The sequence below is a fragment of the Xiphophorus hellerii genome, chromosome 2 (genome assembly GCF_003331165.1).
Source record: "Xiphophorus hellerii strain 12219 chromosome 2, Xiphophorus_hellerii-4.1, whole genome shotgun sequence".
Taxonomy (NCBI): domain Eukaryota; kingdom Metazoa; phylum Chordata; class Actinopteri; order Cyprinodontiformes; family Poeciliidae; genus Xiphophorus; species Xiphophorus hellerii.
Window position 1 is genome coordinate 4,937,772 of NC_045673.1, and position 23,618 is coordinate 4,961,389.

General features: G+C 38.8%; 1 protein-coding gene across 3 annotated transcripts; it reads left to right on the forward strand.

The window, feature by feature from the left end:
* The first annotated feature begins 2,750 nt into the window (after positions 1 to 2,750).
* On the forward strand, positions 2,751 to 23,565 carry rpgrip1l (RPGRIP1 like). Of its 3 annotated transcripts, XM_032548612.1 has the most exons (26): positions 2,751 to 2,838; positions 4,479 to 4,574; positions 5,143 to 5,287; positions 6,202 to 6,515; positions 7,663 to 7,762; positions 8,676 to 8,819; positions 8,898 to 9,003; positions 9,525 to 9,671; positions 9,747 to 9,820; positions 11,643 to 11,782; positions 11,870 to 11,976; positions 12,061 to 12,111; positions 12,834 to 13,013; positions 13,109 to 13,226; positions 14,188 to 14,640; positions 15,092 to 15,210; positions 15,324 to 15,657; positions 16,180 to 16,457; positions 16,548 to 16,646; positions 17,484 to 17,552; positions 17,631 to 17,769; positions 18,611 to 18,699; positions 19,710 to 19,896; positions 20,603 to 20,687; positions 22,059 to 22,195; positions 22,876 to 23,565. In XM_032548612.1, exons 2-26 carry the CDS (start codon positions 4,487 to 4,489, stop codon positions 22,977 to 22,979), a joined length of 3,807 nt encoding a protein of 1,268 aa, XP_032404503.1. In that variant the 5' UTR covers positions 2,751 to 2,838; positions 4,479 to 4,486; the 3' UTR covers positions 22,980 to 23,565. The 3 variants fall into 3 exon arrangements, with proteins under 3 accessions (XP_032404503.1, XP_032404509.1, XP_032404517.1); XM_032548618.1 differs by lacking the exon at positions 8,676 to 8,819; XM_032548626.1 differs by lacking the exons at positions 2,751 to 2,838; positions 4,479 to 4,574; positions 5,143 to 5,287; positions 6,202 to 6,515 and having other exon boundaries at positions 8,641 to 8,819.
* The last annotated feature ends 53 nt before the right edge of the window (positions 23,566 to 23,618 follow it).

The following is a 23,618-nucleotide window of genomic DNA, read 5'->3' on the forward strand; positions in this document are numbered from 1 at the left end:
GGATTTCCATTGCAGTTCTTCAAAATATACTGATCTTGACATGGCTGCTGAAATACGCCTTCCTTTGAGTGTTAAAACATTTTAGCGAAAAACATGAGCTATTTCAAAATTTTCATGTTTCCATTAAGCTATTTTGTTTTGTAATTCCACTTTGCGCAATTTTAAAATCAGCAGAAACACAAATACTGAAGACATTACTGCAGAATTTTAGCTTAGTTTAGTTTCCAAGATCCGGTGGAAAAAGCTGCAGAGCGGACATGACATCAGTAGCTGCATTTCTACTACAAAAGTGCGCAAAATGTTGACGATCGAAAAAACACAATTTTGCAATTGCAGTGTTTCCGTTAAATAAGAAACACAATTAAAATCAAACATGAATAAGTTTGTTCATGTGAGAAGTCATTAAAAACATGTAGAGTCATCATCCTCCAACTACTTCCTGTTGTCTTCTTCGTTGTTTTTGCCAGTAGCAAAGTCAGGTTGTTGATCACATGACTGTTGGTATCCAAAACAAGTATTTCTATTACAGTTTTCCAAAATATTCTAATTTCAATACGAGGGAAAATCCACCTCATCTTACTGCAGAAAACATTTTATCAAAAAATATTAGATTTTTTTTCTTTAGAAATTGGCGTTTTTCCATTAAGCTAATTTATTTATATAGTAAATGGAAACGCAACTATTAGGTCAGAGGTGGCTTATTATGCTATTTAAACTACTGGTATTCATAAGTTCTGTAAAAACAGGCAAGTGTCAGTAAATCATGAGATTATTTTTGAATTGTCTCTTATTCGATTCTTTTAATTTTTACATGCAGAAAATAAATAAACTTTTTTATGAAGCAGAAACTAAAAAAAATGAACAATGCAGCTTTCGGAGGAGCAGACTTGTGAATGAAGGACAAAGACAGCACGATCCCCTCTGACGTTCAACAGCTGCCACCTAGCGGTGCTTCGGGATATTTCAGAGATTTCTGAATAATTCAGAGGACCAGGGTGCCGCTTTAACTGATTTTAAGTCTTTCACAAACATTTAATCCAGATCAGAACCATCAGGTGTTGTAAGAAAAACTGTCAAGGCAACTTTAAATTCAGTTTTTTGCTTCTTTTAGAGTCCATACTATAAATTTTATATAAATAACTAACAATTTTTTGATGATATTTATTTTCTGATGACAAAATCGTTTTTGCACACAAAAATCCAAATGAGTTTGGATAAATAGCAAACTAAGGGCTAATAAAAATAGATACTTGGTGTCAGTACATACTTTTCTGTTGGAATAAAACAAATGATAAGATTATTTGTCCAAAAATACATGAATAAAAAAATGCAAGAGGAAGTGTTACAAAATTCCTGTTGGTCTTCATTGATTGTTAATCTTAAATATTATATTGAAGATTTAACAAAAGAAAAAAAGTCCAAATGTACTGCTTTGTTTTTAAGCAGTATATCTATATTTTCCCCTATTGACCATTTTATGATGTAAAACCCTTTAAACTGCCTTGTTGCCAAAATACAAAAAAACTTGACTTTTACTTGACTTGATTTTGAGTCTAATTTACGTTATTGCCGTTTCTTATGATGTAATGCTTTTCCAATTCATGCAAAAATCTAGAAAATCTCAAGAGTTGTCAACATGTCTTAATACTACAAAATAATCTAACAAATTAGAATATTTGTTTGTAGGGCTATTACATGTTCTTTGCACATTGCTGTGTGGAAGAAATATTTTCCTGCTGTTTATGCAAGAAAATGTAACAAAATCATAAATATGAGTTGCTTTGACCTGCTGAACATTAATTTCACTCAAAAAGAATGAAACCCAGATGACTTAGCTGTAATTCCTTTTGTTATTTGATGCATCTTAATTTTCCATTTGCTTCCATCTCTTTCTGGTCACTTTGCATGTTTTTTGTATTACTTTAAGTCTTTTATGGTCAGCGACGCCTGGATTTCTCTGGACCTGCAGACACCAACATTTTCCCTCTCCCATTGAAGAGTAACATTCTCAGACCTACCTGCCTCCCTCCTTTTTGTAAATCTGAATAAACAGCCTGACGCCATATGCTTTGGGGGAATCTGCCTATATTAGAATAAGGGGGTAGAGATGACTGTACGAAGGTCCTGCACGCTCGTCTGATCATGCACTTGACAGCTGCTGCACGGACCCATGCATGGCCTGCTGAACACCAGCTTGGTGGGCATCATGAATGTGAACGGCAGACCAACTCCCTGACAGATTTCACTGCGTTACCAGAAGAGGGGAGGGGTCAAAGGTTACAACACACTGTGTCACGGCCCAATGGAGTCTGACATGTGGAGAAAACTCATCCTTTCCAGCCGGATTGCTCATCTCAGGATGCAAAATTAGATCCATCGGAGATTCATGAGAGGCGTCTGACAGCCGGCCTGTCAGACTGTGTGATACGGCAACGAGTCGCCTCTGCATCACGCTGCTCACATGTGCATGTACAAACTGTCAGGCTGTCATGGCTTAAACATGATTTAAATCACAGGAGATGAAGGAGATACACAAATATTCATAAACAAACACAAACACAACCTCTTTGCACAGTCAGACAAAGTTTTGAACTGTATTTATTTAGATTCCTGTTCGCTTTAAGAGCTTTATATCACTTAACATTACTATTTCAATCCTTTAAAACTGCATAAACACAAAAAGAAAGGCGGTGAGCCATTATTTAAAAAAAAAAAAAAAAAGACTACAATTCCCAGAAGGCTTTACCCTTCTGCGCATGCGTTCCAATACCATAGCGACATAAACGGTTGTTTTCGGTAGCAACCGTGACTCTGAGCGGAATAAAGTCTTTTTTAAAGGTAAGAAGCGATTAAAAAGTACTTAAGATACTAAAGATGGTACATTATAGTGAAACATACACTTATGTATATTAAAAAGGTCATATTTGACCTTAAATAGGTGATTGAGTGACACCGTTAGCTTCGACGTTAGCTTCAATCTGATGGAGATAAGCTTGAATAAACCATTTACTCTGGAAAATTTCTGGAATTTTATTAAGATGTTTACAGATCAGGATAAGTATGATATGAGAAAATATAGCAAAAGGGAAAATAAAATATTTGTGTCATTTCCAGAAGGTTCCATTAATTTCCATCCATTCATCCAACCATCGTTTTATTTAATCATCCGTCCATTTATCCATCCATTTGACCTGCCAGAGAGGATTTGGTAAGTTTCTCAAGAGCATAACCCTCAAAATAAACTCGCTGTTCAATCCACAAAGGCATTGCTCTTACAAATGTGCCTCCATAAGGAAATAAAGAAACTTTCCAACGTATTATTCTGAAGTGTTGTTACAAGAAAGTCATGATAAAACGAGTTTTGTGGAAAGTTTCAGACAGAATCTCTGTAACACGTTGATATTGTTCAATTTGACGTGAGGGAGACTGTAAAGTTGTACTCAGTTTGCTTACTTTTTATTACAGTACACGCTTAGAAAAACATTGTAAACATTTTATTGAAATGTAACTAAAATATATTAACTCTGGAAAATAATGCACAAGTGTGCCTGAAGGAGAAATGGTGCAATCAGCAAGTCTTCTTATCGGATGTAGTCATGTATGAAATTAAAAAATAAATAGCAGGAAGTCAAAAAAACTCAAATGTTTGTGTTTATTATAGTTCCTGAACTTGACCTGTGGTGTGTTTGTGCTATTTAGGGATGGATGATGTGGACTTAAAATCTTGTCATAATATTTTAACGTATTTATTCCAATAACAATGAAAGTGATGATAAAAAGCATTTAAAATGTTTAATTCTGCCTTTTTGTGGCAGTAGTTTGTATGGGTGGGATTGTGTTGCACTTGTGTCAAAGCCTTACAGACTACAACAAAATCAAAAAAAAAGAAAACTTACCAAACTACTTCAAAATAACAGTTTGAAATCAACAAACGAACAATAATTGTAGTTTTTATGGCTTGTCGACATCATCATGGATAGCAGAGGTCTGCAACTCCAGTTCTCAATGGTCGGTGTGCTGCAACGCTTAGATGTGTACCCAGGGTTGGCCCAAGGCGTAGCAAACTAAGCAGCCGCTTACGGCCCCATGGAGGCTTGGCCCTGTGTGTACCTGCTCCAACAAGTGGCTGAACTACCTCCTCAGTATGCAGTCAGGTTCTCCAGAGTCCTGTTAATCACCTGGTTATTCAGCTCAGGTGAAGCAGAGACACTTCTAGAAGTTGCAGGACATCTGATGTAAAGTTCACTGTTATTACCATAAACTGTACATTAAAATTCTTATAAACTTTGCAATAATTCCTCAACCCCAGTGCTCTTTCTGCTGTTTGCTTTGCAAATCAGATGCTGAGGTGGAGCTAGTTCAGGGGTTTGCAGCAAAAGCTGTCTACAGAGAAATCCTATATTAATCTAAATGTTTGTGGCTGGATGTCGTCTGTGACTGAAATCTGAGAATTTAAAGAAGGTTGTATTTGTTTTCAGATTGGAACATGTCGTATGTCCTCGATGAGACGGCTTCAGACCTCCCGGTCAGAGACATGACCATCAACTTGTCCCGACTTACCGGCGCTCCACAAAGTGCGTCACGCCTCCTGGATAACGTGTGCACAGATCTATGTGTAGGCCTGTCACAATAAATCAATTAATCAATTAATCACAGGATAAATTTAAATGAGCCCAGTAATTTCTATTTGCATCATTTATTGCTTTTTTTCTTTTCTCTCTCTTTTTCAACCAAAAACTGAATAACAAAAGTCATCCGTCTGGTTTATTTTGGATATTAAAAATGTCTTCCAGGTCCAGTGTTAAACATTTGTTAGAATTTATTGATCTTTGAGAGAATGTGTCCTTTCATTATTATAACATTACCATTATATTACTCTAAAATGGTCTCAAAACAACAATTTTATTGTTTCTTCTGGGACAATTAATCGTCCAGCAAAATTTTTCCATTATTATTGTGACAGGCCTACATATGTACAGTTCCTATTTCTACTGTTAAAAGTTCAACCAGCAACTGGACTTAAATGCATCGAAGTGTATTTTCAGTTAACTCAAACATGTCAATGTATTTAACTTTGAAATGTTAAATACCCAGGCTGAGGTCTGACGTTAGTAAAGGTGTTGATGCTGTTTCCACCTGCAGATCTGAGTGTGCATCAGCACGCCCGGGAGAAGCAGAACATCGGGAAGATGCCCAGGGACGAGCTGGAGGACCGCTACCTGCGTCTCCTGGAGGAGACGCTGCAGCAAAAACAGCAACTTCACACACAGAATGACAAGATTAAGAAGTGAGACACACACCCCAATCAGTATTACTGTTTTCAAATGGATCTGTTCCACACAAAGGGGCTGACCTGATTTTTATCCTACATGTTTGCTAGTTATCTTTCTCACTGTAAGCAATGTGTATGTCTTATAAAAGAATTGCAGTGTGGAGTTCTGCAAGGCAGCTGCTTGGGACCTGTGTTGTTTTCAGCCTGCTTTTTGCCCTGCAGCAAGCCACGATGGCGATTTATGCTAATGATGCCACAATATACAGCTCTGGAAAAAATTACGAGCACTGAAAACCTCCTGGTTATTCCACCAAATATTGATTTCTGAACTCTTCCTGAGTTAAAATATTAGTATTATTGTTTCTAAATGAATATGAACTTGTTTTCTTTGGATTATTTGAGGTTTAAAAGCTCTACATCTTTTTTGTTATTTTGACCATTTCTCATTTTCTGCAAATAAATACAAAATTTTTGCTTGGAATTACAGAGACATGTTGTCAGTAGTTCATAGAATAAAAGAACAAAGTTCATTGTACTCAAACATACCTATAAAGAGTAAAATCAGAGAAACTGGGATGTGCTGTGGTGGCGCAGGGGCTAAGCACAACCCACATACGGAGGCCTTAGTCCTCGACGCAGCTGTCGCAGGTTTGATTCCCAGTTTTTTTCAATGTAAAATTTCTGAAACTTTAACAAAAACTGCAGGTGTGTGTCTGTATCTGGTGAATTTTTGGCTAAAACATGTTTGTGGGTAGAAAATTTAGAAGTTTTACCCAAGTAGGAGTAGAGATACTTAATAACAAAATTACTAAAGTAAAAGTAAAACGTACAGCATAGTAAAAATACTTCTAAAAGTAAATGTTTTCCCAAAAAAAGTTACTCCAGTAAATGTAAATCTGACATTCAGTAACACTGCGACTCTTGACCAGGTTGGGCACGAAGCTGATGAAGCTGGTGAAGGACCGCGGGCGGATGGAGCAGCTGGCTGCCGGCACAGCTCACGCTCCGACCCGATTCAGAGACGTGGAGATGGAGGAAATGGTCGAGGAGCTGCAGGATAAAGTCAGAGCGCTGCAGGGTGAGAAGGAGGGGTTGAAACAGCGCCTCCTGGTGGCCAAACAGCAGATCCTCAACTCGTACAGCCGGAGGCAGGCGCAGTATGAACACGTTCCTTCCCGGGTGAACTCTGGCCTGAAGAAGCTCAGAGACGATGCTTCATCTCCGTCTCCTGCTCGACCAAGAAGTGAGTCCAGGCTGAATCAGTTTTTTTTTCCCTAAAAAAACTGATAATGAAGAGAAACATTTACAGAATGTCAGAGGATGGAGCCAGTTTATTTCATTATAAACACATGGCTGTAGACTATGTATAGAGATGTTCCAATCTGATACTAATGCCTGTTTCGGTCCCAATATTGACAAAAATTCTAAATCAATTTGTCCAATCAAAAGGGCAGATCTATTCAGTCTAATTCTACACTTTGTTCTCTGAGTGACATTATGCTTTATTATTTATTTTAAATTATACGATTCCTAATTTCACTTTCTGGACCATTTGACTGAACATTTGTTGCAATTTATCTAAAAAGAAATTTGACCAAGGTAGTCAACCTATTGTTTTTGAAAGTTTATTATTTATTTTAAATTTGTTGTTTCACTCCTAATTGCACTGACCGGATAAATTAAAATTGTTTTTACATGTTTGACCAGGCTTGTGAAGCTGTTGGGGTTTTTAAATGTGCTGTACACATGTGCTGTGCAGAGTTAGCAAATAAATCTGCAATGCGGTACATTTATGTCTTAAAAAAAAGAAAAGAAATGTTTTTAGTGAGTTGAGCTGTTTTTCTGTATCTGATCAATATCGACCGATACCAAACCTCAGATATCGGTGTCGGGATCAAAAGTGAAAAACGTGGAACATTGTGTCCATTACAATTAGGAGACCAAATCTGTTCAGTCAGGATTTATTAAATCATTATCATGTGAATCTGTTCATTCAGAACTAACTGAATCTGTTCAGTTTAGACCAACTGAATATGTTGAGTCAGCATCCTCTGAATCCATTCAGTTAGGATCATTTGAATATCTTAAGTCAGAACCATCTGAATCTGTTCATTCAGAAAGACCTGAATCTCTTCAGCCGAGATGAACAATGAATCTGTTCAATCAGTACCAACGGAATCTGTTCAGTAAGGATCATCCGAATCTATTCATTCAAAGCCAACTGAATCAGTTCAATTCAGACCTTTTGAACCTAGTAATTCAGAACCAGTTGAACCTGGTCAGTAATGATTGTATAAATCAGTTCAGACCACCTTCATCTGTTCAGTTCAGACCATTTGGTTCTATTCAGTCAGGATGACAGAAACTCACTCAGTATGTCTCTTCCTCAGGTGGGAGGAGTTTGGAAGGAGGCAGGAGACCTCCGACTGGCCCGATTCCTCGATACGGACACAACCTGCTGGGAGAGGCGAGGGCCGAGATCCGCAACCTGTAAATTCTGTTTGTTTTGCATCATTACCACAAAATCATTAATTATGTGTCTTTTTGTATCATCTGAGTCATATGTTCCATGTTTGTCTCAGAGGTCTCTTGGTTGAATACTATAGAGCCGTTGCAGCGTAACGTCACGCACGCAAGATCCCGCCCCCATGTCGCTGCTGGAGAACAAAAAGCTGACAATGACTAGGATTGTTTTTAGCTGTCAATTTATCAACGTAACACGCTAAATCTTAAATGTATGCCTGATATATAAAAGAAAGAGGGATGCAGTGCTTTGCTACTAATTGTCAACTTTATGACAACTAGATAACAAGTCAGGAAAATGTTTTAATTCAGAAAAAAATAGCGAGAGAGAAGGAAGTAGTTTGGTTACGCTAGCTTGACTTTGACAAATTATTAATTATTGCAAAATAAACATCAAGCCTAAAAACATGAAACTGTAATGGACTGAATGTTCTGTTCTTTGCGTGGGAAATGTTTACGTGGTTTTTTTTGTGTTGAATCTTGATACAGTCGCTATGGCAACGAGTCTGCGTGTAGCGCAGTTGACACAGAGAGTGAGAAAAACGTGGTTTTGCGTTGTTCTTCAACGGTTTTTCTGTTTTATTTTTCCCTTTGCTGTGGCGCACTGTAATAAATTAGTAATACCTATATCTCCAGGTTTCATTTTGTGAACAGAGTTGTTCTACAGCTGCAGCGCGGTTATGGACGGCATGTAAAAGAATCATCTTTTTGCCTTGCAGCGTTGTGCGTATGTGCAAAACGTCCGATGTAAACAATAACATGCAAAGGATTTCTTACTGTAGTGAAGAATTCGCTGTGTGTTTGTTTGAAAATGTTGAGAAAAAGCTCATTCAGAAATGTTTTAGGAGCTGTAGTGAGTGGATGTTTCATGGTGCTCCAGAGAGAACATGGTGGAGTCTCAGCGGAGTCGTATGGAGGAGCTGGAAAGAGCGTCAGGGGATCTGAGGGAGGAGCTGAGAAGGAGGGAGGAGGATTTCGAGGAGAGGCTCCTTCTGGCCCGACAGCAGCAGTCTTCCACTCTAAAGTTGGTTTCTTCATGGAGGAGAGCTGCCTAACTGCAGCCCGAGCACGGGGATCTAAACACACCCTGTTTTCCTCGCAGGTCGCAGGTCAGCAGCAACGTGTCGATGATTAAACTGCAGAAGCAGCTGGCTGACAGATCCAACACCGTGACAGAGCTGGAGAACCGATATCGGCTGCTGCAGGAGGTGAGAAGTTTGATCTAGGATGATCAAACATTTAGAGAAACAACCAATCAGAGTCAGGAGGAGGGTCTTAGTGCTGCCAATCACTCTTATGCTCACACCGTAACCCTTTCTCCTTGCTCTGCTACAGCTGGTTCACCACAGCATAGCCTGTCATGAATGCTCAGTTAGTTAGCATGTCCACCAATGATGGCAGATAAACACACATTCACATTAAAATAAAATTAAAAAGGCATCATAATGCAAAAGTTGTAAAAATTTAAGTCAGATAAAAACTGGACAGAAATTAGCTGTTAAGATCATCTTTATTTGATTGGTTGTTTTTGAAAACAACCAATGAGAGCCAGGAGTGTCTTAGCACTGGCAATCAACCTCATGTACACGCTGCTAAATGTGGCAATGATGCTTGACGCCCAAAATTTCCTTGGGTCAAACAAAGCAGCTGAAATGTTTCTTCTCGTGAGATTTAACGTCCGCATTCAGCGCCGCAGCAGGAGAAACTGAAGCTCACCTGTGTTCTCCAGGCCCAGCGGACAATGAAGGCGAGTAACGACGCGGCGATGGCGAAGGTGGATGACCTGACGGCCCAGCTGAAAGCTGAGCGCATGAAGAATCTGGAGCTGGACAAGCAGCTGCAGACCGTCAATGTCACCAAGATCCTGGTGGAGCAGGTGAGATGCAGAGCCGTTACCGTAGTTACAGGCATTCCGGTGAGCGCGCTCAGTAGCCTCCGTGTTTGTCGACAGTTACAGGAGCGGATCGGTGACGTGGAGCAGGAGAAGGAGCTGCTGAAGGAGAGCAACAAGAAGCTGCTGAACAGGTGAGCAGGGAGGCAGGTGAGCAGGTGAACGGCTGAGGCTATGAACTTAAAGTTTAGAGTACAGTGAACCCTCGTTTTTCGCGGGGGTTAGGTTCCAAAAACAACCCGTGATAGGCGAAATCCGTGAAGTAGTTACCTTTATTTGTTACAATTATTATACAGCATAATTAAATACTCTACATTGAAACCAAAGAACAAAAACTGTTTTCAGGCCTAAGCATTTTTTTAACAAATAGAACGCTTTCTTACAAGTAACTACAGTAAAATAATAATTTTAGTCATCAGTAGGAAGTACAGTAGGACAAATTGTGACTCGCGTATTTCACTGTTCCTCTGACTGTGACGCTGCGGCCTCACTCCGCTCTCTAGTGGCTTTTTCTTCTGAAGCCTGTGGTGCAGGTGTGTTTTTTCAAGAAAAGAATATAGTTATCGGTAGTTGTTGTCGCTCTTTTTTCTTCTGGGCAAAAATATTTGCCAAAATTTGCCAGTTTGCCATTACGTATATTTAAATACCGTAATGTTATTGGCACACAGGTAGAGAAGAAGCGCGGAGACTGTTTAGCCATCAGGACGCAGAACACAATGCACGGTGAAAAAAAAAAACTGCACAAAAAACTCAGCGAAACAGCGAGGCCGTGAAAGGTGAACCGCGTTATAGCGAGGGTTCACTGTACCCAAAAATTGTTCTGAAGTAAGTGTAGCACTACTTCTACATATTCTTACCCAAGTAAAAGTAAAACGTAGCCGTCCGATAAGTGATTTAAGTAAGAGTAAAAAAGTATTTTTTTAAAAAGTCTGCTCAAGTACTGAGTAACTGATCAAATTATCATTTAATATTTAAAAATTACATCGTCAGAAGGATAATCAAAAGAATGAAGTTAAGTGAAAATTTTGGTATTTTAAGGACCAAAAAGACAACAAATCATATCAGTAAAAAAAACTAATTCAGGCAAGAAAAATGTTTTATAATCAATTTCTTTCAATAAAAACTTAAGAAACTTGAACAAAACCTGCAGGTGTGTGTCTGGTGAATCAAAATCAAAGTTATGATGATGAAAATTATCACAATAAATTATAAACGATACGATAAATGCCCAGCCCTATTACCAAATAGGAGTTAGGGATTGAAAGGTTAATAGTTGGACAGGTGAGCAGGTGGACAGGTGAAGAGGTAAACAATCAGCTAGATGAGAAGATAGTAGGGTTACAGCTAACAATTTTCCTATTTATTGATTATTGTCGGATACAAATTTGGCTGATTCAGATTTTTCGCCAAACCACTTAAGCTTTTTTATACAATATTAAAAATACATTAAAATATAATAATAAATAATAAAATAATATAAGCAAATAATTCATTTCCTATTTGAGCAAGAAAATAAACATTTTACTTCCTAAAATGCAATAACTGCATTGCTTTAGTGAAATTGAACATGATGAAGCTAAAACTATTCTAGGTAATGTGTTTCAGCTTAAGCATATTTTTATCTTAAATGCAAAACGTATATTTATTTTACAGTTTTGGTTTAATTTCCTCTCTGAGTTTGTTGTTCTTTCAGCAAATGGTGTCGTTTTAGTCCATATTAATTGATTACTAAATTAGTTGATGATTATTTCAATAACCGATTCATCTGATTAATTGTCTCAGCCCTAGAAGTTATAGAGCTAATTAAATGGACAGGTGAGCAGGTGGACGGGTTGCTGACCTTTAAAGTTGTCCAGATTCTCTCAGACTTTAGGTTTCTGTAGTTTCGTGCCTCTGTCGGGTCTCAGCTCAGCTGTGTCTCACCGTCATCGCCTCCGTTTCTCGTTTTGTCCGCAGCGCCTTCGATGTCTCTCAGCAGCAGAAGTGGCATCTCCAGGAGCAACAGCTGAAGCTACAGATCGTCCAGCTGGAGACGGCACTCAAGGCCGACCTTGTGGACAAAAACGAAATCCTGGACAGGATCAAGTCTGAGAGAGGTCTGTTCCCGTCTCATAACGTCAACCTCCGGGTTAAATCAGGATAATAAGAGACGTAAAATAAGTAAATCTCTCTGACTGATTCAGACAAAAATGAGCGGCTGACAGAAGAAAACCAGAAGCTTCAGCTTCAGTTTCTGGAACAGAAGCAACAGGTGGAGAAACTGAATGAGCATCTGAAGTTCCAGAGCAGAGTGAGCATCTCCACCAAACCATAACCCTGAGATCTGATCCTTCAGATGATAAATGTGCTCAATCTGACGCTCCTCTCTTTACAGGAGAAGGATTACACCGCGGCTGAACTCACAGAGGCCCTGCTGCTCATTAAAGTAAGAAGATCAAATATTATCATTGCAAAAACACAAAATATGACCAAGTCTATCAATCAATCAGTCAAGTTTATTTTTATTGCACATATCAGCAACAAGGCAGTTCAAACTGCTTTACATCATCAAAACACAAAAATACAAAGTCACATAACAAACAGTCAACTATTGAGAAAACAAGTAGACATTACATCATTACACATCAAAATGTTGCTTAATGTTTCATTTATTATGGTTCAAAAGCAACTCTAAGCTGCTTGGTTTTTAGCTTTGATAGGGACTCAGTGTTTCTGCTATTTTGCAGTTTTCTGGAAGTTTGTTTCAGGTTAGAGCAAATATCTTAGTGTGTTTGAATTAAGACCAAACTAACTTACAAATAACACTTTAGCAAGCCACAGGAGCTTGTCAGTAATTTCTTAGTATTGATCATAAATGACTAAATCCACTGACAGATTATTTTACTGATACTGATAACAAGACATTTTTTCCATGTTATATACAAAATAATCTGCCAATGGATCAAGCACTTTTTCAACAGAATTAAGGATTTATTGAGCTAAAATTAGCTCATATATCTTTCTAAAAAGTTACTTGTAAGTTAGTTTTGTTTAATTTAAGTGCACCAAGATATTTGTACTAGAAACTAGACCAAAATTTCTTGGTAAGATTTTGCAGTGATCCTGTTTATCACCCTGGGCAAAAATAACATCCAGATCTTTTCCCAGAAGCAGAAGTGTGAGAAGAGCGGAGATCTGGCCTTCCTGGTAGAGGTGGATGAGGATGGGAGCGGCGCCCAGCAGGGCTCCATCAGAGAGCTGCGGGCCGCTCACGCTGAAACCATCCAGGAGCTGGAGAAGACCAGGAACCTCCTGAACATGGAGAGCCAGATCAGCAAAGACTACAAGGTGGAGAAGCACACACAGACCAGCAAATATCATTTTTGCTTCAGAGTTTAGCCGATAACTCTGTTCCGTCTGTTTTCTGTTCCGTCGGTCTTCAGGTGGAGCTGGAGGCGGCTTTACGGAAGATGAGCAGCGATAAAGTCGGGTTTGAGCAGAAGCTGGAGCGTCAGATTCAGCTGCTGGACACCAGAGCAGCAAAGATCTCCAAGTTGGAAGGTATTCATCGAAACGTCCATCTACAGTTGGATTTTATTTAAATTTGTTTATTTAAAACCAGAGGTTACTGTGTAGACAAAAGACTGAACCTTTCTAAATATTTAGGGCCAATCTAAATATAGCTTGCTAACTAAATATTTACCTCCAACTTAAATATTTTTTAGCTTTCTTACTGAATATTTAGCATCAAACTAATTATTGGGCTTGCTAATAATATAGTTCCAAACTAAATATTTAGCTCCAAACTCAATATTTAGCTCAAAATTAAATATTTGTTTTTAGCTTTTTAGCTAAATATTTTACTTCAAACTAGTTTTTTAGCTTACTAAGAATGCAGCTCCAAACTAAACACTTATAGCTTCCTAACTAGATATCTAGCGCCAAACTAAATGTTTGTTAGATTGATTACTAAATATTTAGCAACACACTAAACAAATAGCCTTATAACTAAATATTTTTGCTTTAGTTAGCTAACCAAATATTTAGTTTGCTCATTAAATATTTAACTCCAAACTAAACATTTAGCTTTCTAACTAAAAATAAGCTCCAAACTAAATCATTTTAAACTTGCCATCTAAATATCTTGTGAATATTTAGTAGTTATTTTGTAAACTACATATTTAATTAGCTTATTAAATATTTTGATTGAAACTGGGAGATTTATAAATGAATTACTAACATTGGCAAAAATATGATTTTGAAAAATGAACCTCTTCTTTTATTACAGATTTTAAAAAAACAAAATTGTTAAAGAATCTGAATTTCTAAGATGAATTTTGTTCTCATACAGTATCACAGTTGCAGGAAAATTTGTATCTATAAACGATGTTTGTTTGTTTACTAGAAGCAAACAGTTGACTCTGATCGTCTCCTACTGTGCATCCTTTCAAACTTTGGGTTTCAGTTTCTGCTTCTGCAGCTTCGATGATCCTTCAGCTGAGTATTTGTTCTGATTCTGTAGGTCAGCTCAGAGACATTGCTTACGGCACCAAGTCCTTTCCCTTCAAACCGGACATGACGGCTGAAGATGAGGCGGAGTTTTCCGATGAAGACGTCCATCTGGACCGAGGAGAAAACCTCCTGGAGCTGCAGATAGTCGGCGCCTCGCTGACTCCTCCGGCCCTGCAGGCTCTCGGCGACGCAGAGCCCTCCACCTTCTGCACCTACTCCTTCTACCTGTTCGAGCCGCACGCCACTCCGGTGGCGACGGGCCGCAGCCCAAGGTACGGCTTCACCTCCAAGTACGTGATGAACATGGACGAGCGCTCGGTGGAGTACCTGCGCCGCAGCCCGGTGAAGGTGGAGCTGCACCAGGCGCTGGGAGTGGACTGGAGGACGGTGGCGACGGCGCAGCTGCGGCTGCAGCAGCTGCTGGAGCAGCAGGGGAAGGTTTACGGCAGCATCCCGCTGGTTGGTGAGTGACAACGCCCACATGCAACCCGGCAACATAAATAAAAGCACGCGGGAGACGACCGTTGGTCTTATTTGACAGAAATGACGGAGCACAAACCTGGAAAAAACAAATTTTGGAGGACCTGAGTGAAGTTGGCGCCCCCACCTTCAAATAAAAAGAAATTGGTGTGAAACTTTTGTAAAGCAAAAATCTTTGTTTGTGCTGCTGTTGTTTTAAAGATATTAATTAATGTTTCCAGAGGTCATGAAATGTCAACCAGCCTCATCCAACTTCTTCAAATCAGACAAAATTGATCTTAATCAACTCGACTATGTTGGGCAGTAATAATTTTCATTCGTGCTGCTTTTGCTTTGAAGATGTTGATGATGACCTTTTTATGAGCACAAGTCGAACTTTAATCAGTTTGGCTTTTCTGTGTAAAGAGTAAAAAGTATTTTTACATTTTAATCAGGAATTCATGAAGACGCCCGAAGCTTCGGGTCCCTGGAATACTGGCTGCGACTGAAGAACCCAATAACAGAGACGACCAGCGCCAACCGAGACAAGATGAAGGCTGTGGACCAACCACAGGTCATCCATCAGAACATCCATCCACCCATCAGAACATCCATCCATCCAGCTGTTACAGATCATTCAGTAATTTTCTGTATTTTTTTCTCCCTTCTTGTATTTTTCTAACTCAGCCACCGACCGGCGCCAGCAGGAACGAACTCCTGATCTGCGTCCAGCGGTGCCGAGGCCTTCGGTCCAGGAGCTCCAGCTCAACGAGTCCCTATGTCGTCTACAAGTTCTTTAACTTCCCCGATTATCCGACGGCCACCGTGGACGACAGCGGCGAGCCGGAGTTCAATGACCTCAAGTCCTACTCCGTCCTGATGGACGATGACCTGGACCGGTTCCTGAAGACGGAGGGGCTCCAGTTCTACGTGTTCGACTACAAAGAGGAGCAGCTGGATGCCTACCTGGGGAAAACCCGAGTACCGCTGCTGTCCCTGACCCAAGATCAGGAGGTCTCAGGTGAGATTTATGAGGGATTTATTGGAATTCAGGTAAATAAAACACTTTAATAATCCTGAGTGGATTTACTCAGAGTTACTGGGCCAGACTTTAGAAAGGCTAACTGGGCCAGTAGAGCAGGGCCCCGATTTATGTTTGGGGGGGCCTGAAAATATTTTTCTTTTCTTTTTTAACAAATGCGTGTTTTCCAAATATTTAATTAAATATATTATAAGTAGTATAAGTAGCTGTATTCTAAGTACTATATCCAATGTTCAAGTATGTAAAAATTCTGAAGCTATAATAGATTTCACACTGCAAATACACAAAATCTTAGCAAGTATTTTTGGTTTAGTTTCTTGTGCAAACATCTTATTACACTTGAAATAAGTAACTTTTCAGCAATATATAGGAGCTTGTTTTAACTCAATAAATCCTTAATATTAATGAAATGGTGCTAAATGTTTGATTTTTTTCTGTGAGAAAAGTGAATCAACCTTGCTTGTTGTTGCTGCTCAGTTTGGTGTGTTTTTTTTTCCCCAGGTATGTTTGAACTTACTGATCCCTCTGGAAAACCTGCCGGCAGCTTAGACGTAACGCTGAGGTGGAAGTCCGCATACAGTCCCTCAGCGGGGATCACCAGAGCTGCTGAAGAGCCCAGCTTGTTCCCAGAGCAACAGGCTGGAGATCCGGTCGATCCTCATCAGGAACAGATGAACGTTGAGGCGGAGAAAAAAGACGGATGGCGGGAAGATGTTGAAGAGATGCTGGAGGAGGAGATGGAAAAGTTTAGGAGCTCTGACGCTGCAACTGTTTCTAAGGTCAGACATTCACCTTTGGCATCTTTGAGTTTACAGTCAATGTGCAGAATTTCAGACAGAAAAAGGTGTTATTGTCTGTTTTAACATTAGGCGGTACTGCCCACAATCAGAGGACAGAAGACGCTGGAGCGGGACGGATCAGGGGCCAAACGGGTCACGTTTGTTGATGTGACACCTGAAGAAGAAAAGGTGAGATCTGTGGGATCTGTGGGATTAAATTGTTTGGTCCCAAAAACTCTGATTTGAACTGGAGAAACAAACAACTATCAAAACAGAAAAGTACCAAAATGTGGTAGGTAAAAGGGACTTATTACTCAAAATTCACATTTTACACAAATTTTGTACTTCCATTTGGGTTTCCACTGCTTCAAAACAGCCCAATACTTAAAAAAGCACGTTTTTTGGCAGTAAGTTAATGTTTTTGGTGTCTGGAAAATTAGCCATTTAAAAAACCTCCCAATTGTTAAGTCACATTCAACGGGAAATTGCTGCTACCTAGCAACCCACGTTGAGCTCCAGCCCGTTACCTAGCAACCCAAACTGAATTCCACAATGTTCAGTCAGCTGGTTTTACTGCTACAAGCGCTGAACAATGGCTGCTGGAAAACACAAGTGCCTAGTTGTGTGCCTGGGCACTTGTGTGCCTAGTTGTCTATACAACTAGTAATGTCTATACAAACATGTTTGTATAGACCCTAGACCTGTCCTAACCTGTTTAAGGAAGCGTAATAGGTCACCTTTATTGCCTAATATTCAGTTGACAATATCGATTAAGCTGCATTTTCTCCATCACAATGCTCCCATCGCTGTTTGTGAGCTTTAGCACCTCGACCAGTAAATCAAAAACAGGCCAAGCATAGTGTTGGAATGCAGAATTGAATTTTAACATACCTAAAGTTTGAAACAAATCCACCCTTTGCAGTTTTGATATTGAGTAGAGTCGGATATTCTTTACTCTTCACAAGACTTCAGGCCTTCGTCTTTTATGTTCAGTGTATAAAAATTGTTTTCATGTTTCTTTCACAGTTTAATAAGCAGAGCTCAGCAGAAAGCCTTCCAGATAAACAGAAGACAACGTTTTCACCTGATGTTCAGGTAAACTTAAACATGAGTTATTCTAACAGTGACTCTTGTGAATGACTCGTCCTCACCCTGACCCGTTTGTCTTCACAGGCGGCGCCCAAAGCTCCTCACAGGACAGCAGAGGAAGGCAATGATGAGGAGGAAGAGTCTCATGTTTCCGAAGGGCAGCTGGTTCAGGACGCGCAGTCCTACTCTGACGACTCTGACATCTCCGAGGAAATCATCGAAGGTTGGAATGCTGATCATTAAAAAACATTTTCCATATTTCAGGATGGATTTATTTAGCTTTTAATTTATAATAACTTCCAAATAAAGAGGAACATAAAATGCAGTGATGGAGAATCAGTCTGACATGAATTCCAGGGCTTCGTCTTACAGAGTGAATAAAATCCAGCAAGTTTGATGCTTTACCATGTAAATAAAAAAAAGGTATTCCGACTTATGATACAGAAACACAAAATCTTACCAAGCATTTTTGTTTAGTTTCTAGTTCAAATATCTTATTACACCTGAACTGAAACAAAACTAACTTACAAGTAACTAAGGAAGGCAGTTACTTGTAATAGTTTCATCAGCTCTTTTTGGCGACTGTGAAGAACCGGTGGCAGTAGAGAATCATTTATTAATTCCCACACTAATTCACCTTATACTTGTAATTTGCACATAATTTTGTTTCCCATGGTTGCCTTTTTTTACTTGTAAATTTGTATTTAAAAAAATTTCAGTCCAAATTAGACAGATATTCCCGTCTAACTTGGGCTGGTAACCCCTACAATGCTATGTGAATTATGTGCAAAGAATTTTGGCACTTGTATATAAAATATGCGATTTTCTTATGTCTCTTTCTGTTTCTTTCTGTCATGATACAGGTCTTAAATTTAATTTATATTGGTCTTAAAAATTCTTAAATTTGAGTTGGTGAAACCTACAAAAACTCTGTTTAACATCTAGCTGATGTCCAGCTCCGTCTGAAGGGGATTTTAACTTTTTTTCTGATATTTCCTCAGAATAAATTTAAAGCATAAAAGTTTAATTAATGTTGTTGTTGTTGTTGTTTTGATTTGTTCCAGATGTGGAGGAGGCTCCAGCTGCTGCTGAGCCTCAGGGAGCGTCCGACAGTGACGACTGCATCGTTCAGGGACAGGCAACACGGAGGAAGGTCAGTGAACGCCACATGATGTCATTTAACTAAGGGCGTCCAAAATGTGGCCTGGGATCCATTTGCAGCCTTTTTAATATTTCGTTCTGTCCTTTTTTTTCAGGAAGCAAATGTCAGAATATTAAAATAAAAGATGTGGAAAGATGACGCTGTTTGCATTTTAGTTTTATTGTTAATTATTAATATCAGCCAGGACAAACACAGACCCAGGTCTTGTTGCTACGCTAAGCCTATATTAAAAAATGTTTCCAGCCACAAAAAAAGACACAAATAGCTCAAATCTTAAGCCTGATTTGTTAAAGCAATTGTCCAAAATATGGATACACCAATATAAAAATTTGGCCCGATATCAGTATTGCTGTTAAAGCCGATAACCGATATTTACAGATATCATAGGTATTTTTCTACTGTTCTGATACCGTCTGGGGGAAAAAACTACCAGAGACAGATGGCAACAATATGGGCATAGACATTGATTATTAATTTCGGCCCAGTTTTATTTATTGTGCCGATACCGATATATTAAAAATGACTAATATTGGCCAATACTGATGTTAGTAACGAGATATTTTTTGCATCCTTTGCCCGAAATGTTTTTTTACATTTTGGACCTACAATTGCTTAAATATTACTGTTCCACTATTACATGTTTAATTAATTATTTAAAAAAAGTCAGACAATTTGTTTTTGTATTTTTATTTTCCAACTGAGCATTAAAGTTCACAGATTTGTGATTTAAAGGATTAAGAGTGACTTATTGTTACATTTTATTCTATTTTCTAACATTTTAAAACACTAGAACTAAAATGAACTCCAGTTTTTTTGATTCAATATCTGAAGTCTAATTTGTTTTACTGGTAACTTTCATGACAAATTTGAAAGAAAAACATATTTTACATATAACAGTTTTAGTCTGTGAGTTTGTGTTGTGAACTGAACCCTAAAGTTAGTTTTTAAATCCAGCTGCAGCTTCATTAACCTGATTCAGTGAAACGATGTTTGGTTTACAGCTGTGTGAGCGAGTCCGGGTGGAGGTGGTTTCTCTCAGCTTGATGCCTGAGTCCCGGCTGGCGCGGGACAACACTGTGGTGCGTCTGTTTGTGGAGTACAACTTCCTGGATCTGCCCACCGAGGAGACGCCGCTGTCGCTGCCCAAACCCCCACTGGGGCGCAGCATCAACTTCAACTACAGCAAAGGTCTGTAACTCCTGGATCATGCTCGGTTCTGTTCAGAGACTCTTGAGTTTCTGTTTTCGTTTTGAGCCAAATTCTAGTTTCTGATGCTGAATTTAAACAGGAAGTTTGTTCTGTTAAAGATAGAAAATGGATTTAAGTCTACGTTCTCACTGCAGCCTGAGGTGACCCAATCTGACTTTTTGTCAAATCAGATTTTTTTGGCCAAAATTTTAAATTAACTTTATATTTTGGTCCATCTGGTAGCGTAATTTTTTTATATTAAATGACAGTTGCTCAGTACTTGAGTAGACTTTTTACCAAATACTGTTTTACTCTAACTTGAGTAATTTCTCGGATGGCTACTTTTTACTTTGACTTAAAATTATATTGAAGTAGTTCTACTCTTACTTGAACCCAATTTTTGGCTACTCTGCCACCTCTGACTAAAACAGACTCTGACTCATCTGTATTTTGCCAAAATCAGTTTATTTTGGTTGAAATCTGCAGCTCTGCATACTTGAATGTGCACAAATACAGAGAGATCTTTTTTTACTTACATAAAAAGGCTAGTTTGTACTGATAATCATCAGTTAAACTGGTTTAAATGTACATCATTTTACAAAATCAGATAAAGCCAACTTGTTTCACAGTTTGAGAGCGTAATTACAGAAGAAATCCCGTTATGCTTATTGTTTGTCTGTTTGTTGGCTTGTTTGTGTTTCCGTAGTGATTCTTGTAGACGCAGAGAACAACGCAGCGAGGCGACGGCTGCTAAAGGAAGTCCTTCAGGGCCGAAACTCTCAGATGGAGAGGTAAGCAATATCATTATATTTAACTAAAACCAACTAATAACAAAAACTGGAATTGAGAAAACATTTTCATTAACTGAAATAAATAAAAACCGTAATTAAAGGGGGAAAAACTACAACTAACTGGAACAATATTGTGTATTTATAAAACTTCTGTTGAGTATTCATTACCCATTTGATGTAAACATAATCACAATACTTTGACCTTTTAACCAAAGATTGAAAAAACTAAAACTACTACTGCAACTAATAAAAGCTAAACTAAAACTAAACAATATGTAACTAATAATAACTAGCAAATCCACTCTAAAAACTAATTAAAACTAACTGAACTGGATAAACAAAAGGTCACAATAAAATAAAACTATAATGAAAAAACCCAAAACTATTAAAACTGTGGAGGTCAGGAGATGAGAACGGTGAGACAGGAAGTGACATCGAGATGATTACCAAGTTTGCTATCTCTAACCAGATTACATGGAATGTATTTAGAATGGAAACACCTTTATTGTGTTGTATATATTATGACAGAATATATAAATAATAATAACAGTGTAAATGTCTTCAGGGAAGTGAACATTTATTGGTTTTAAGTCTGTTGGGAGGAGCTTTGAGTTTAAACAGGTTCATCTCCATATTCATTTTGTTTTTCCAGGAATATTCCTGTTTTTATGCATCAGATTGCTCTGGAAGTGTTCCAGTGTTCAGTTAATCTCTTACTTTAATCTTCGAGTGAATAAAACATGATTCCTTGATGTGGCCGCATTTCCTCCAGCAGGATCTGGAGATCATATATGAAGGAAGGAAACCAGAGCCAGCTGTTAGGCTGCCAACGAAACAAAAGAAAAATCAACAAACCTGCAGGCCAGCCCCTGAGGAAGATGCTTTGTCAAAGAGATTGATATTTAAATATACAATTTAAAAGTTTCAAGCAACTTTTAAATTTTAAACCAAACAAAAAACAAATCATCATGAGAGCCTCGGTTTGATCAGTTTCTAGTTTTAGCATGAAATTAGATTTTATATCTTCATCGAATGGTTGAATGTATGGAAATTAGCCAAAGTTATAATTTTGGCTCATTTTAGCTTATACACTGTTCCATCTGACACTGTGTTGAATTTCTCGAGACAACTGTTTGTGATTTTCTACTAGATTTTAAACCAATCCCACATTTCAGAAAGGGAAGGACAAACGTTTGTGTCACTCGCTGCGTTTCTGTTACAAATGTGATCAAAACTTTGTTTATATTCTGCTAATGTCGAAAAAACAAAACTTTGCAATTGCTGTATTTTCATTAAATATAAAACACAATTAAAATCGCACGTGAATAAGTTTGATGATGATGATGATGATGATGATGCGTCTGCCAACAGAATCCGGTTCACAGTGGTGAGCGAGCCGCCGGAGGAAGAGGAGCAAGAGAGGGAGTGTGAGGACGTGGGCGTGGCCTATCTGAGGATCCCAGAGATCCTGGAGAAACAGGCGGATATGATGGAGGCCAGCCTGAGCGGTGAGCGCACACACACACACACACACACACCTCCACACACTGAGAGTAAAAGGATCATCTGATTCAGCTCCGTCATTAAGATCTACCAGTTACGATTTGTAAAGTGGACTTGTTTCAATATGGCTGCTCTTCGAAGAGCGGCCATATCTAATATATATTCATCATCTAATAAGATGTGGTGAAAACATGTTTATTTTTACAGGAAGTCACACATGTAAGAGTTCATCTAAAATCAGCGTTACATGCAGTGCCTGCAGCTCTAAACTGAATAAATTGAAAATGGTGTTAGCTTGTGGAAAGTAAAGTTTAAATGATATAAGAGCTTATGAAAACAGATTTTATGGGCGCCGCCATGTTGAAATTCCGACTTGTTAACTAAAACGTTATGTCAGGTTTGATGCCAAACCCAGCTCCGTTCCCACTTCCCAGGTTTACTGGAAAGCAACATGACTCAAAGATCTGCACATTTTTATATTCAGATGCCTGCTTTAATAAATATTTTAAAGATTTGAAGAAGGTTGCAAATCTTTTTTCACCAACAAATGCTACTTCTTCCTGTATTTTTTGTTTTTTACTTTTTTTTGCTCCAAAATCTGCAGATCTGTCAGTTTCTTTGCTTATTTCTGCAGCTGTATCTCCCCTCTGCTGCTCATTATCTCCATGTCTCTGTGTCACTGCAGTGCTGGACATGGAGGACAGCAGCCAGGTGGTGGGACAGCTGACCGTGTCCATGGAGGGACTCCAGGCTCTGCGGGCCATCATGGAGGACCAGGACCTGGAGTGAAGCTGCAGCTCTTGATTTCAGGAGGATTCGGGTCACTGTTCTGTTGGTCCATCAGAATAAACGGAGAGTAAAGCGTCCTGGTTTTTAAACGTCCAGGAGAGACTTTGAACTGCACAGTGGGAATCAACCAGAGTGATTCTTTCAGCTCCAGAGCCTCAGCTGACAGGAAGCTCTCTGTAAATATGATTACTCCTTAATTTGTTAGAATCTCTGATCCGTTTCCCGTCTTCAGATCTCTCACTGCTAATCAGACGAAGTCAGGACAGACAAGATAATGTCAAACACGGCGTTCTGCATTTTCTGCAGTCTGTGAGCTGTTTGGACTCAGGTTATCTGCAGAAGCTGTTATTCTGCAGGTTGGAGCAGCTCCTCTGGCAAGTCAGCCTCAGGTGGTTCCTCCTCCAGCACCGACAGGTGAGAAAACACCTGAATGTTTTACAGTTTCACTTCCGATGACGAGAAACAAGCAAAACAATGCCTCATTTGATTTCATGTTTTTATACCAGACTTAGCAAACAGTCTCACTCTGTGCCTTAAATTATTTTGAACATAGGTTCTTCTAATAAACGTTTCTTCAGAGTCCAAACATGTCTGTTCTGGAAAATGTTATTCTCTTTATTTCAAGACAAAACACGTAAG

Excerpts from the sequence above, each read along its gene's own strand:
- rpgrip1l (XM_032548612.1), top strand. The coding sequence starts at position 4,487 with ATGTCGTATGTCCTCGATGAGACGGCTTCAGACCTCCCGGTCAGAGAC. Across the intron at positions 15,658-16,179 it reads CCAAGATCAGGAGGTCTCAG|GTATGTTTGAACTTACTGAT; the intron begins GTGAGATTTATG and ends TTTTTTCCCCAG. Across the intron at positions 16,647-17,483 it reads TGACACCTGAAGAAGAAAAG|TTTAATAAGCAGAGCTCAGC; the intron begins GTGAGATCTGTG and ends TTTCTTTCACAG.